The sequence below is a fragment of the Cavia porcellus genome, unplaced genomic scaffold (genome assembly GCF_034190915.1).
Source record: "Cavia porcellus strain 051 isolate PalLab524CR breed Dunkin Hartley unplaced genomic scaffold, mCavPor4.1 scaffold_9, whole genome shotgun sequence".
Lineage (NCBI taxonomy): Eukaryota > Metazoa > Chordata > Mammalia > Rodentia > Caviidae > Cavia > Cavia porcellus.
In genome coordinates this window covers 79,627,875-79,643,695 of record NW_026947492.1, presented here as the reverse complement: position 1 = coordinate 79,643,695, position 15,821 = coordinate 79,627,875, and the positions used below count along the sequence as shown (strand labels likewise).

Sequence of the window (15,821 nt, the reverse complement as noted above, 5' to 3'; positions counted from 1 at the left end):
AGACGACTTTAGATAGAAGACTTACGAGGAAAATAACCTGAGAAAAAGAAAAGGAAAGAAAAGCCACTGTGGGTGGACGTGTCCAATCTGGCTGGGAATTGGACTCTGGATGGCCTGCTTTCCCAGAGACCCTCCACCTCTGCCATCTTGGTTGCACTGTTTACCATCCATGGTCCTGAGAGGTACGCTGGGGTCTAGAAACAAAGGCTTTCCAATGAGTTTCTAGGTGATATTATTTACAGGTGTAAGGAAGATCTGGCCTCACATAAGGTTGTCTTTGGTAAAGAAGCAGCATTTTTGGCCTTGCAGTTAACTGCACATTCCTGCACAATGAATGAGCCACTCCTGGTTTCTACCAATGGTCATGTTCATTACCAACTTTTTATTCATTTCCACTTACCTATGTTATATGGTGTGTTTTCCCCAAGTAGCAGCGTTTAGTTTCTTTTTCCCCTTCTAGGGTCCAAAGGAGTGCTTTGATTATATTAGACAGTCAGATAACAAAGCAAGAGCAGAACGGTTCAGTCAGTGTTCTGCAGAATCCGAGAGGTTAGAGTCCACCATGACTCAGAGACACTCCTTGTCCAGGAAGTGTCCTTCAGGCTGCAGTTTAGTGATAAACAAATCTCACACCAGTTCCCCACGAGGACAATGGGTGCACTTAAATGTATGGATAATTTTCTCCCCTTGATTGTGATTTAATGCACCTTACAGCTCTTGGGGAAATCTTTCTAAAGAGTGTTTACAATCCATCTATTTTCACTGTCAAAAAATTTCAATCACAGCTCTGACCTGGACTTAAGAATAAAGATGGCTGTTCTTGCAGAACAGTGTTAAAAGCCTAGAAAAATGTGTACATTTTGGTCTTCATGACGATCTCTCCTTTTCTGCCAAATTTCACACCCACGTAATTTCTAATAAATCAGTTTGCAAACTTCAAGCATCTATCTGGTGATTTTGCAGTGATGTTGTGCTTGAAGTAAATTAACCACATAATAATGCTTTGAGGTTTTGCAGAATAATATGCATACACACATATGCACATGCACACATGAATTCTTCGGTGTGTGTATGCTGTGAGTACACATACAAGGATGACCTCGTCAAGGCGTTACTTTTTAAGTAAATGATAAATACCTAATAATCACAATGCATTATTCTTGACACTGTGAAGAAAAAGAGGATTAAAAAGATGATTGCAACCCCTCAGGCACAGATATTTAGTAGGGGTAAATAAAGCATATTTACAAGAGAAAGTCACATAAGTTCATGACATTAAAATAAAATGATTTAATAGCTGGGGACAGTGACACACACCCATAACCACAGGTACTTGGAGGCTGACGAGAGGAGGTCACATGAGCACAGAAGCCTGGGAACCTGGCAAGATCCTGCTTCAACAATAAGTAATAAACAAGAGAGAACAAATGATCAAACTCTGGATTTGATAGAGAAGTTATTTCATCAAAATCTTCTCTTTATAGATATGTTCAACCCCTGTTTATCTTAAAGCTACATTTTTAATGAATTCAATTTAATGAACTTTAAGATCAAAATCCCATGCATTTTTAGTGCTACCGCTGTTTGCCAGGGGATGATCATGTGTGTGGAGAAGCTGTTAAGATGTTACCCTAACAGGATTTGGCTGTGTCAACAGTGAAGGAAAGAATGACAAACATCCATTCACTTCCTCTGAGTTCTGAGATACACAGTTTGCAGCAGCATATCACTCCAGCCAGTACTCAGCTTGCAAAACTGCGTTAATTCATCTCCAGGCGATTTTATGTTTCATTTAGTGAAAACAAGAAATTATACATTGAAAATACCATAAAATCATGTTGGGAAATGTGCTCTGAGACTCTCTCTGGGAAGAGTTCAGGGCCTTCTGCTTGGAGCAGGAGGCTGGGACCTTGGACAGGGGCTCTGTGAGACAGAAATTCCTCCATGTCCACCTCAGGTGCAATCCTGCCTTGCCTGCCAGTTTTGTGAGTCTTCGGAATGACCTGTCCTAGGTACTGTTGGCTGTTTTCAGAGAAATTTATAGTAAGAATCAGGAACACATCCACCCGCAGAATATAGTAAGAACTAAACAAGGTAAAAGGAAACAGAACATTTGCTTGATCTGTAACTTACAGCTTCGCATGCTTTTCTGTTTTGCAAGAGATGCATCTCTGTATGGTGGATTGATTGACTCCATAGATGCCGAGCCATGTAAACGTGCCTCCAACTGCGATTGTCCAAAACGTGTGCCTCCGGAGAGGATCTGCATCAAAACTGAGACACAGAGAACACAGATGTACCTTGGGGGTCCAGATGTTATGTCACTTGATGAGAGCATGCAGTTTTAAGTCTTCCCAGAGTGTAAAAAGTAGAATGGGACATACTCAACTATCTGCAGTCGGGATCCATTTCCAGCATGCTCTAGTGCATTGTGGAATCCATTGGTTTTAATGGAGCCTTGAATGAGAACTGTTAAGAAGCCCACAATCATGACAATCATCTGAAATGCATCTGTCCACACCACTGCTTTTAATCCTCCCTGAAATGAAGAGAGTCATTGTGAGCGATTGAGATTAAGACCTGACACCATTTCCAATTTGAACAGTTTTCCTACCAATAAGGACACTCATTCACTGACTCAGTAACTTTTATAGGTCATCTTTTATTTGGTTTATCATCAATGTCAAACATGGGAATAAAATGGTAATCAAGGAAGGTCTCTTCTTTAAGTTAATAGAGCTAATAATCTAATAGGAGAAGTGGATAATAGATAGCAAGATAGCTATTAACTTAGACTTGTGAAAAATACCACAAAAGATGAGTTACTAGAGGATCATACAACGTGGCACCTTGACCAGACCTTGAGAAAGTATGTGTCAAGCAAGACTAGAGGTCCTTGAGGAAATGAAAGAAAGCTAGAATATTACATACAGATCCAAGGGCAACCAGCCCAGATTGGAGGCTGCTACATTTGTTAAAGGCCAGAGCATATAGATGGTGATGAGGCTACTTCACAGATTTTTCAAGAACAAGGAGAGAGCAGTAAGGAGAGTTCAGTAAGGAGAGATATTCTTCACAGTGGTTTTATTGGTAGTTGTGTGGATGATGTATTGTAAGCCTCACAGGAAGGGGATTCAAGAGACCAGTTGAGTTTATTACGGTTTCTCATGCCCAAGATAGTGGAAAGTTTGAAGTAAGGTAGAGATTGAAGGAATGTGATGTATTTGAAAGACATTTGAATGACCAAAACCACCATAGTTTGTGATTCCACCAACACAGATAATGAAGAAGAGAATTAAAGAATCACCTGGCTAGAGCATGTAAAGTTTGAGACGTTTTAATGAAATTAGTGACAATGAATGAACTTTGGGGGAAAGAGATGGTAGCATACTGAAAAAAACAAAACTAGGCAGGAATGTTAGATTGCAGATTCATGAGGAAGGAGTTTTTGAGATACAGGGTGGTCAAATGGTGAGGTGAAGAACCCAGTTCCCCTAAAACGGAGCTAATAGTAGAACCTAACATAGGGCATTTAGGCAAGAGCTCAGTAACGTGGTCACCAAATCTGTCTTCCCGCTAAGGTCACCTGAGGAAGGTAAAGGAAAATTAAACAAGGTCCAAATCCCATCCTCAAGGATTCTAAATTAATTGCCATGGGCCGGGGGCCTGAGCTGCGCCTTTTGAAACCTCCCAAGTGTTTCCTGATGTAGGATCCTAGGTGAGAACATGTGGCCTGGGAAGAGGAGGGAGGAGGAGAGAGCACAGTGGTACTCCATAGAGAAAAGCCCTGGGGGCCATGGCACGGGTGGAATGAGCAAATAGGGGAAGATTAAATGAAGTGACAGATAAAGAAAGTACTTTCAAAATGCGTGAGCCCGAGGAAAATGAAAGGATGTGATATTTTTAAATCAAAAAATAGAATTATCATCCCCAGTTACTCCTCCAGAGTGTCAAGAACTTCTGTGAAGAGATGACAAGCTGTATCTTTAGCTTCTGAAGAAAAAAGACACCAGGTTGTCCCAACCTTTTTTGTAATTAAAATTTAATTTAAAACTAAACATTCAAGTCCCTGCTAAAAGCATTGCATTTATGTATTTTGTTCCAATCATATTTTGAGGCACGGTAAATGTCTCACCTCCCACCTTGTAGGATGGCACTGTGTCGACTTCCTTGCAAGATGTGAAGCCTTCCAAACCTGAATCTTAACTTCAGATTTTAGTAATATGAAAACCAAATATCAAAATTCCCAGCCTTCAGAGATTGCTTGACATTTGTTACAGGAAAATCTGAATAAACCTAAAACTTCAGCTTGACATGCAAGAAAACAAACTACTTTTCCAAATATTCATCATCAATCAGATTGCAGCTACCATGAAATCTTCTTTGATTTTCACACAGCAAGACTTTATCTCCTCTTGTATATTTCACCACTCTGTGCTGCTTCGGATCTAACCTTTACCTCATTTTATTGTGCATTTTGGATCACAAGAATAGGTTAGTTTTTACATCTCTTCCACTGACTTTTCCCCACATGATTATGCATCCGCAAGATTATTGGAATGAAAAGTTGCAATGTGAGTGCAGGCTTTAGATGCATTTCAATTCCTGAAAGATAGCGTTGTGGAGAAATTAGAGCTCGGCAATTGTTCTTCCTCAGTGCTGTGAAGATACTATTCCACTGTCTCTGGCTCCCATTGCAGGTGCTAAAAAGCCTGCCTGTGGTGTCCCTTTGCCCCCGCTAAAAGCATTGCATTTATGTATTTGGTACCTCTGTCCCCTCTGTGACCCTGCTATATCCATTAGAGTTGTGTTTTTCAATTGTGCATATTCTCACTTCTTTCAGTCCTGAAGAATTTCAAGCTCTATCTTTTCTGGAAATAGTGTCTCCTCCATTCTCGCTGTTTGCTTCTCTTCTGTGACTCTGACCAGATGTGGATTGCACTGTCCCTCATACTCTGCAGAGCAGATTTGCATCTTTTTCCTCACAAGAGCCCCATTTGTCACTGACCTCCAACACCCTGAGCTCCTCTCAGTGACCCCGGTTAGTGTAATTGTCCCGAACTCACCTGACTTACATTGCAAATGGACCAGGGCTCAGCAGCAGCGATGTTTTCAGCACCTGTCCTGAAATCAACCCCATCCTTTCTGCCTACTCATTTCTTCCAGATACCATCCCTAGTAACCTGTTTGAATTATTTGTTATTATTTAAATTATTTGATTACGTTATTTTGTTACTGTATTTTGGGAAAGAGATTTCCTTTGCATATCCTGTATAATCCCAACAATGCATCAAAAAGCCATGGATCCACATTTAATTTTTTTCTTCTATTCCACTTTTTCTTTTCAGAGGAATTAAGTCATCTCACAGATTCAGGTGGAAAGAGGAGGAATCTTTCTTTTTAATTAAGGTCGAAAGAGGCTTATGAGAACCATAATCAAAAGAATGGAATGGAAGATGAGACAGAATTTTGATGTGACAAAATGGTGCATTTGCAAAGATAAAAATGAAAGAGGGAGACATTTTTAAATTGTGTCTTCACATGTGACATATTGCAAAGGCAATGTAGTGTGATCATAATGCCACACTACAGAGACAGTCTGCTATATGATAATGTGTCAATGACTTCTACTTTTTTATGAAGGCCTAAAGAGATTCCACCCTTCACAGGTTAATTATAGCCAGCTCATGATGTAATGATTCAGAAGAGAAGGATTTTCCAGTTGTAGGACAGGAGCAAACAATAGGTGTTCAATGACTTATTTGTTGAGATAAACTAAATTTAAAAATTCTATAAACATGGCCAATTCCACTCAGCTCCCTTTACTGGAAACTGAACATATGCAAAGCTAAAAGTTAAAGGTACTTGAGGTTCATTTATAAACAGCAGATAAAATAGCTGTGAAATGATTAAATTTCTAAAGCATCAAACATCCTGGATGACACACATATGCCTTCCCTATCTCTCAGCTAGTAGACACTGAAGTACAAATGCTGCCCTCGATTTATCAACAGGTTTAGGAAGCAGATTTATTTCTTGAGAATGTCAGAGGGTCATCTGTTCTCTGACCAGGGAGCTATTTCTTTCATTAAACTGTCTGTCAAAGGCGTGATTTTCTTGACTGAATTCGGCACCTGAGTTCAGTGCCCAAATTCTCATAGCTGCTAGTGCAGAAAGGAATTTTAAATGGAGCAATGTCATCACCAGGTGACTCTGACAGATCAGCCAGGATACCTCTATTTAATTTCGGAAGCGTAATGTCTGGATAATTAGATGCCCTGTTGCAGACATTCACCTTCCCCATCTTAGGAAGCATCGCTCAGTAGCTTCCCCTGCTGGGTACCTACCAGCGTGCAGTAGAAGGTGCAGACGATCCCCGTGGCAAACACCGAGCCCCAGAGGTCAAACCCGGTCACTAGCAAAGGAGAAGAACATTAAAGGAGTTTCTCCCAGTTGTGCAAAGGAGCAAGCTTTATAAGAAAAGTCACAATGTATTTGTCAGTGTTCTTGTGAGCTATAGGAAATCACTCCACTTTCTCCTCATTAAGTTTTAGCACCTCTGAAAAAGATGAGGTTTTCGCACCTCAAGCAGGCTACCAGTTTCAGTGTTCTGTCAATTTTTTTCCTGAGATTCTGTAATTTTTATCTTCGATCCAATTGTTTTGCTTTTTTTTTTTTTTTTTTTTTTTTTGGTTTTTGTTCTTTTTTGATAACAAAGTTAGTCTGAATAATCAGAAAGCAGCATGAGTGGGGAAAGTAATCCTTTTCAAGATAAGTACATATTCCAATTAAAGTAGATGTGGAGAACTTCCAGTATAGCAAATTTACACCATGAAATTTCTTTTCCTTTTTATTTTCCTTTCATTTTTGTTTCTAGGAGTCTATTTTCTGCTCTCTCTCTCTCTCTCTGTCTCTTCTCTCTCTCTCTCTGTCTCTCTCTCTCTCTCTGTCTCTCTCTCTCTCGTTCTTTTTTCTTTTGTTGAGACAGTCTCACTATGCAGTTTAGGCTGGCTTTGAGCTCACTTTGCAGTCCAGGCTGGTCCTAAACTTGCAATGATCCTCCTGCCTCAGCCTCCTGAGTACAGAGATTACAGGCATGAGCCATCACACCCAGCTAGGATTCTGTTCTCTTGAAAGGATTAACTGCACATCTTCACGTGATTTATAAGCAACTGTTACTCTTGCACTCAGATTAGCTTCTTCATGAAACCACTAAGAAAAGGTGCTTATGTTTAGATGACTTCACTTAGTGATTGTGCTGCAATGGTACCAAAGCCACCATCATTTCAATGAAACAAACCCCTCCCCAAATAGTTATCAAGCTGGCATTTAGAACCACTGAGTTTCATGAGATAAAATCGAATAACATCTCTTTGCATTGTTTAATTTCAAAGATGTTTGGAGACAGGACTGCAGGGACTCACACCTGCCTAACCAAGGGTCACCTGCCACAAGGTGTTTCACGGTCATTTCTCTAAGATGAGATCAGGCATAAAAGTAATGATATGTGCCCACCAGGGCATCAGGGACTCACCTTGATTGAGAGCCAGGGCAGGCGCATACACCACTATCCCTGTGTAGAGAATCTGGTAGGGAAACAAGAATGAGGGGAGGTAAACAAAAGAGAAACAAGAGGGGAAACGCTGGAGGGTTCTTACTGAGCCTCAGAGATCCACTTCCTTCCCACCTACTCTGTCTGAACCCATTCACCATGGAGATGCAGTGAGCTCTGGGAGCCATGTTCAGACCATCAGATTGAGGGAGGGGGTTAAATTTTGAACATTGTTGCCAAATTTGAGATCCATGGTACTGGGCACATTTTTAACAGCAGAGTTCTTTACCCTTCCTCTGTTGGCTCCCCTCTGACACATATCTGTGGGCACCTGGCTGACTTCCAGGGAAGCTCTTCAGCAATTTGTTCAACTATGGGCCTCAACGTGGAGGTGGAGAAACTCTGGGAAGACAAAGAACTGCACGGAGAAAACTGGTGGCCAGGATGTCCTGCATAATTTACCCACTAATTCACCAAATTGTAGTCATTACCCTGGTGGAAAAGGACTCCCTTTTGGCTTTATATTATGTGCATTTCCAGCATTTAAAGATGCATGGCAGGGTTTCAAAAGACTGACACCTATGAGCTGCTCAAGAAATTGTGGCTGCCCTCCTAGTCCCTTCAGGCACTCAGGGGGAATTTGAATTAAGGAAGAGAAAGTCCCCTGCTAGCAGAAAGCACCTAATGAGCGAGGTGGGGCACGAAGGTCCCCAAAGCCAACAAATGCCAAAGGAATCCCCATAAGAGTGAAACAGGGATACTGCTTGTCTTGTCTTTATGGCTTATAATGTTCATTTGTTTCTCATTAGTAGTCTAGGCACTTGCAAAGGTTGATACTTTGTGTCAACTTGAGGATTGAGAAGTTTAGAGGTTTCACTAAGTGACTCAGCAGGGGGCCAGAGTCCTCACTCTGTAAACACCCTCAGTCTATGCAAGAGGAGGGTGTGGAGACGGTGCCAGTGCTGCACCGCCCTGGAGGGGTAACCTGCTCACAGTATAAGGAGGAAATCAGACCTGCTCTCCCTCTCCTTTGCTCTTGCCACTTTTGCTGTCTTCTGCCACCTTGAATTGTGGCCTCTCATCCACGTCACACTGCCCTGGAGCCAGCTGATGATGGGCTGAAACCTCTACAAAGTGTAAGCTAAATAAAACTTTCCTTCTTTCATTTTGAGCATCAGGTATTTTGTTCCAGCAAGGAGAGAAAAGTAACCGAGACAGTGCTGTATACGGAATCTATGCAGTGCAGATGCCTCTTAAGGTAATCCTGTGTCTTAAAAACACTTCTCTAGGAAGAAAGCAGTGGCTTCTTAGTACTAAGTCTGGCCTTAAATTGTGTTAATTAGCCCCAAATATACAAAACCCCGACTGGATCTTAGAACCCCAGCTTCTGTGTCAGCAGGAGCCCTTCGCTTACCGTCTGCACAATGTAGATGATGGTGGCTGCGTAGCGCACTGATTTGTTGAAGCGCAGTTGTAGGTACTGGAGGAACAGAGAGAGACACACACAGGGTCAGCGAGTTTGGGCAGGGGCTCTAAGAAGGGCTTGTTTTGTCCCTTTGGTATTTCCCTAAGCAAAGCACTAAAGACTTTTAGTATGATGTCATGCTGTGAGTCTTTGCACTGGGCATGGGTTTTTAATGCCCAGCATGGATTAAAACTCACTTCCTGTTCATGCTTCTGACTTCCTCCTACCCAGGGTTCTTCCTGCAGGACCAGTTAAAGTCACCGTTTCCTGTTATATACGCACTGCCCTAAATGTAGCTCAGCTCTCTGATTTTCTTTTCTGGAGTACCGCGGAGGCCTCTTCACTGGTCTCCCCATACAAGCCTCGCCCACCATCCATCCCCTCAGCATCTCTGCTGCATCACTTCTCTCAATGCAGAGCTCTGGGCATGGTGCTTTTCTTCCCCACATCCTGGATCATTCTCGTTGTTGTTACAAAGTGCACAGCTCAGGCTTGGTCTTGCACAGCCTCTACCATATGACCCACGCTTAGCCTCATGAGTCATAACCCTAACCCTCACCCCGATTTATTCCCCATGTAAATTCATTAAGGTGTGTTTAACTAACACATTCGGTAGCATCCCAACTTTCCTTTGTGTAGGTGGAGCTCTCAGTGTGAGAGTTCTTCCTTCGAATTTTAAATTTGTTTCCCAAATTCTGAATCGTCACTCTGGAAGAGTGGCTCAGTTGCTGTGACTCCTGTCCTTACCCTGGTTCTCACTCTGGTTCTCTCCGCTGAGCTCTTGCAACACTGATACTGATTCTTCGTAACGATCAGTTGCACACTGGTGATTCTGGTGCTGGCTTTATCTCAGGTTACTTATAGATCAATAGCTTAGGGCTGTTGTGACAAATTGCCATCAATTTGGTGACTTACAGCAACAGCAGGACTTACTCTCCTGCATTTAGAGATTCCAGAAGAGCAAATGAATTTCACTGGGCCAAAATCAAGGCGTTTGCAAGGTCGTGCTCCTTTGTGCAGCTCCCGGATCTGCTTCTAGCCTTGCAGAGCTTTTTGGGGCGGCTGATGCCCTAGCATTTGACTGTGTCACCCTAATCTTTGTGCCTTTAGCCCTACTGCCTTCTTATCTGTCTTGTACTACCTCTTCCCATAAATGTGCAGTAATTGTGTGTATGTTTTACGATCGCTTAGATAATGCAAAGTAATTACTTCCCATATGTTTAGACCCAATGTCTCTCTTGCTTTTGACCATATCACAGGTTCTAGGCATTAGGTTTAGAGACCTCTCTCTCCACTTCTTTTCCCCTCCCATCCCCTTTCTTCCTCCCCCGACCATTAGCAGGGTCAGTTAGAAAATGTGAGTTAGTGGAAACTGAGTTACAATTCTCCTTATTTTAAAGAAGGACCCATGAAACATTTATGTATCCCTTCTACCAAGTTGAAACTACACTGTAGTCCAGTGTACTGAGTATATCACCAGAAAATCTTATATGAGCTAACCATTACTAATTATTAAACAATTAAAAATAAAATTCTATTGATAGTAGAAGAGCTACAAGGGATTATGAAAACACTAGTAGAGTCTGATTGACTGATGGCTGTAAGGAAAGGTTTTTGTGAGTATTTTCAAACATGAATGTCTAGAAGCCATCTAAGAATATGTCTCCCAACACACAAGAAAACATCTATTGGATGAACAAAAGAACAAAATAAGTTTTAAAAGAAACAAATGACTTAAACATTCAATTTCTTGGGTGTAGTCTCTACTTGGGATTTCTCTATTAAAATATCTATTATTATGGGGTAGAAGACAGCAAAACTTCCATGCTGAGGACATGTGGGCTCCATCCCACACCTCTGGGAAAAGAAGTTCACTGCACAGACTCCTCACTGCACGAGGGCCCTCCCTGAGTCTCCCTGAGTCTGTATAAACTAGACTCAGGAGCTGTCATGGTGGTTGATTGTGTTAACTTGAGAAATTTGGAAACTTAGCCAAATTGGCTCAGAAGTTCTACATTCTAGAGTGCAGAGGATCCACCCCAGGACAGCTCAACACCTCGACACTGTAAAGGGGCAGTGAGAAAGATGGACTTGGGGGCTGGGGATTTAGCTCAGCGGCATAAGCACCTGCCTTGCAAGCAGGCAGTCGTGAGTTCGATCCCTGGTACCGATAAAAACGAAAAAGACAAAAAAAAAAAAAAAAAAAAAAGAAAGATGGACTTGTTTCTGTTCCTCGGAGGGGCTCCTCTTCATCGTCAGCTTGGGCGCCATCTTCTGGCCTCCAGCACAGTCTACTTGGCTTCCTTTGCAGACTCTTCAGGCTTCTAGGGCAGATGCTTGAGCTTCCAGGGTGGATTCTTCAGCCTTCTGGTGTAGACTCTATCTTTCCAGGATGAAAGCCCATCGGGCTCTTGATAAAGATTTGCATGGAACACTGCAATGAGCTCCAGACCTTGGACTGAACCCTCTAGCATCACCAGTGTGCATATGCCCTCTGCACACTCTCATCTGACTTGCGCTGACCACTGCAAGCGAATCTTTTAATCTCTTACTCACTTGTATATCTTGTGTTGTGCCTTTTTCTCTAGTAAACCCTGACTGATCCAGGATGGAAATATCATTTCTCAAGTGTGTGACAGAAGCAACCAAGTGTGTGATCATCCCAAGTAGAGGGCTCAGAGCACAGTGAGATCATCATGGCTGTGTTAGTTACTGTGGGTGCAGCAGACCTAGCTGCTGGCACTGTGTCCCAGTGCATGCAGGTGGCATCTGAATGAACCTATTTGAGGGCTTCCTTCCAAGCTTGATCAGGGCAATTAGAAATGCTTGGGGCACGCAGCCAGTGACTACAGAGAAGGGAGAGAAAATGCACAGCCTTCCTTGTCTTTCTGAGGGGAGTTCCTGATGTCCACTTTCTACCTTCTTTACATGCCTAGTAGCAGGGCACCCCATGGGTCACAGTGGAAACCTGCTGAGAACTGAGCCTTCTCTGACTTCCTCTCCTCCAGGCTCCACTTTGCTACCTGCCTAGTGCTTGCTGGAGTCCTCTCCCAAAAATAGTTTTCCAGGAAAGATCGCCAGACACCAGCGGTGAGGGGGTGCCGGTCATCTCTGTCCGTGTTCTCAGAATAAAGGCCTCTTTTTCTTTTATACTTCTCATCTTTTGGAAATAATCCTATCAATTCTTAAAATTCATTCTTCAATTTTAGAGAACACAAACTCATACCTGATATACAGTAGACACTGAAGTAATGGCATGAAGGGAAACCTAAATTTTGAGCTGTCAACACAGTAAAAAGCAGCTGAGTTAGTTAGAAATACAGGCAACTGACTTCCGGGAGAACATGACGGACAGATAGTAGGAGCTACCAAGGCTCTCTGAGGGACCCAGCTTAGAATCCAGGAATGGTGCAGAGTGAGGAATCCTAAGCAAGAGGAGATATACCCTTCTGACCCAAGAATGAACTGGGCTGAGAGAAACCAACTGGGAATGCAATCCTGGTGCTATGACAGGAACAGATAAAGCCTCAACATGGAAGCTGGAGCCTGCGCCATTGGAAGATGCGATTTGAGTTTCCTGCTGCTGCTGCTGCGTCTGAATCGGCTCCACAGTGAGAGAGACACACAAAAGCTCTGAGAACGGGAATCGGTGAACAGAGTTGAAAGTGGGATAGGCGGGGAGCTGTGCATCGACCTGCAGTGAGTGAGGGAAACTGGGACTCTTCCATGGTCTAGGAGGCTCCAACAGAGGATATTCTGGGACCAGGCAGACTTGCCGGAACAGGGTGCTGTAGTGACTCAGTCACATATCCCCCTCTCAAGCGGGATTGGTGAGCAGTGTCTAGCCTACATGACACTGCTGGCTGAGACCTAGTAGGCTAGCACAACACAGGTCCCAGTGCCTGGAGGTGCACCCTAGCAGTGAGGCCTTCATTAGTTTGACCTGGAAGGGTGGGCCCCGCATAGGCTGCCTGGTCCTTAACTCCCTGGTGCGCTGCAGTGGGCGGGAACACCTAGCCAACGAAATTCAAACAGACTGTGGCCGACAGGGAAGGAAGCTGGGCCTCCTGTATATGCTTGTACTTAACAAACAAAGAATATGGGATGAGGGAGCAACAAGGCTCTTTGGCCCCCAATCCTGAGAAAGAGGCAATAGCAGACACAGCACCAATAGACATAAAGAGCTATCTCCAGAGCTCCATAGACGAGTTCAGGAATGAAGTGATTAATGACCTGAAGCAAGACATAAGCAGAATAGTTAGAGAAATGCTAAGCACTACCCAAGAAAAAACAGATGGTGGAATGGACGAACAGAAAAAAAGGGCAGAATTGTTTGATGGAGAAAATAGAGAAAACATAGAATACATGAAGCAGGCTCAAAGAGATTACCAGGAAACTAAAAACTCTATCAAACACTGGCATAACAGCTTGAAATAAACTAAGGATAGATTATCTGAACTGGAGGGCAGATTTGTAATATGGGAGCATGAAATGAAAAGCTTCTTAAAAATAACAAAGAAACAAACAGCAATAATATGAAGACTAGAAGATGATAAGAGGATCTATAACTTAAGAATAAAGAACATAAAAGAAGAGGTAGGGACACAAACAAATGAACTACAAAAGCTACTCGCAGAAATAATCCAGGAGAATTTTCCTAATTTAGCAAAAGGTAAAGATACTCAGATGTATGAAGCATACAAGACCCCAGCCACCTACAACCCAAACAGAGCTACACCCAGGCATATAATAATCAAAATACCAGAAATCCAATGTAAGAACAGAATATTAAAAGCTGTCAGAGACAAGAAACAGATTACTTACAAGGGAACACCCATCAGAATTACAGCAGACTTCTCGGCACAAACCATCAAATCATGAAGAGCATGGGGGGGGGGGAATAATTCAAGCTTTGAAAGATAATAACCTCCAGCCAAGATTGAGATATCCTGCACAACTATCCCTGGAAATTGATGGAAAAACAAGGTGCTTCCAGGATAAAGAGGAACTAGGGGAATATGCAACTACCAATTCAACCCTACAGAGAATACTGCAAGATATTCTAAAAAAGAAAAATATGAAGAATCCAGAAATAGTGGCAGAGAGGCCACAATGAATGGAGCAGAAAACAAAATGAAGAAGACAAACTGGCAACTAATGACAGAAAAAGAGCTCAACAGAAATGAGGCAGAGAAGATTGGATGATAGGAACAGCTATTTTGGAGAAAACAACATCATAATAGGTAATGCTGATTTAATCTCATCTTGTTTTGAAGTCCCATCAAGCATTTGTTCTTCTGTCTCCATAGGTGTTAACATGTTTTATCTTATTGGATTTTATTATATGTGATAGTATAAACAAAAACTTTTATAAACAAGGAGATTATACAGAAACCATTGTTCATTTTCTGTTAGTTGATTCTAAATACCTTGTAATATTGTCATTCTCTTGAATGGTTTTACATTGTTTTGATATGTTTGATGCTACAGTATATGAAGTTATACTCAAAGATTTCAAGGAAAGAGACAAAAGGTAACTACTTTTATGTCAGGATTATCTTGTGGTGAAACACTATTTTGCTTAAATGGTTATGTTTTGATCTGTGCTGTTTTGTTGTTATGCCCTCTTTTATCTCAATCTCCATTTTATTATTTACTTTTTTATTTTTATTCTTTTAATTAAGGGAAAAATAAATAAAAAATAGCAGGGTATGTTATAGTAACCCACTTTGATTTTCTGTTAACTTGATTTGAAGCTCTGTATTGCTCTCACCATCTTGTTTTGACTGATGTTCCTCTATTCTATTTTGCTTGATAGTACCAGGTTCGAAAGTTTAGGCAACAGCTGTGAAGATAGTGGGATTCATTATGATGCCTATTCTGGTTGACTATTATCTACTTTTGAAGACCTGTAATGTCTCCATTGTTTTGGTTCTGTTCGTTTCGTTCTTTACTACTTTGTTCAATTTTATTATAACTGATGATTTAGGCAATTCTATTGGAGATAGCGGGAGGCATTATGGTAACCATTGTTGATCACCTTGAATTATGTTTTTACATTATCTATTATGTCCACCTTTTTTATTTGACTGACTCTGTTCTGTTATGTCACATTTGGTTTTACTTTCTTCCAAAAAAGTAATAAGAACTGTGGGAGTAATAAAACCCAAAAAGTGTAATAGCCATTGTAAAAAAGAGAGGAAAAGAAAGTGCTCTAAACGATATAACTACATGTATATTTAAGTGTATAAGATAGACAATGACATTACTGAGTTTTGTTGGATCATTGAACAGAACTGTTTGCAGTCTCACTGTTTGAATGTCCACTTTATATGCTTTACTTTTGTAACTTGAACAAATATTTCTAAGATGACAATATGTAATCCATTAACTAGTGATTTCTTACTGTTTATTTTTTTTTTCTGAAATTCTGTATAACTTTTACCCTTTTTCTGCTTTTTTTTTCTTTTTCTCCTTAAATAAAATTTTAAAAAAATAGTTTTCCTTCAAACCCTTATCTCAGAATCTGCTTCTAGGAAATACAATGTGAGCCACCATTTCCAGGAAATAGCACACAAAATGAGGTCTTTAAAATGAACGAACCCAGGACAGCCTCCTGGAAGATGAGAAGAAATGCTGAACAGAGACAGGCTGCCTAGTCTGTGCCCCCTGAAGGGACACAGCCTTTACCATGCACCCCCATGAGTCACCAAGATGCCCCAGGTGAGCGGAGAGGGAAACCCAGATGAGGGTAGTTCCACTGGAACTGCAAGCAAATTGTAATCTGCACTGAGCTCGGGTTGG

The 15,821-nt window shown here is 41.7% G+C and overlaps 1 protein-coding gene across 1 annotated transcript in view; it reads right to left on the bottom strand.

The window, feature by feature from the left end:
- The window catches only part of Slc5a12 (solute carrier family 5 member 12), a 51,367-nt gene that overhangs the window by 29,304 nt on the left and 6,242 nt on the right, over positions 1–15,821 (bottom strand). Inside the window, exons 2-6 of the mRNA XM_003464997.3 lie at positions 8,967–9,032; positions 7,535–7,586; positions 6,348–6,415; positions 2,385–2,539; positions 2,134–2,274 (exon numbers count right to left, since the gene is read on the bottom strand). Coding sequence (XP_003465045.1) covers positions 2,134–2,274; positions 2,385–2,539; positions 6,348–6,415; positions 7,535–7,586; positions 8,967–9,032 — 482 coding nt within the window. The remainder of the gene's footprint in view (positions 1–2,133; positions 2,275–2,384; positions 2,540–6,347; positions 6,416–7,534; positions 7,587–8,966; positions 9,033–15,821) is intronic.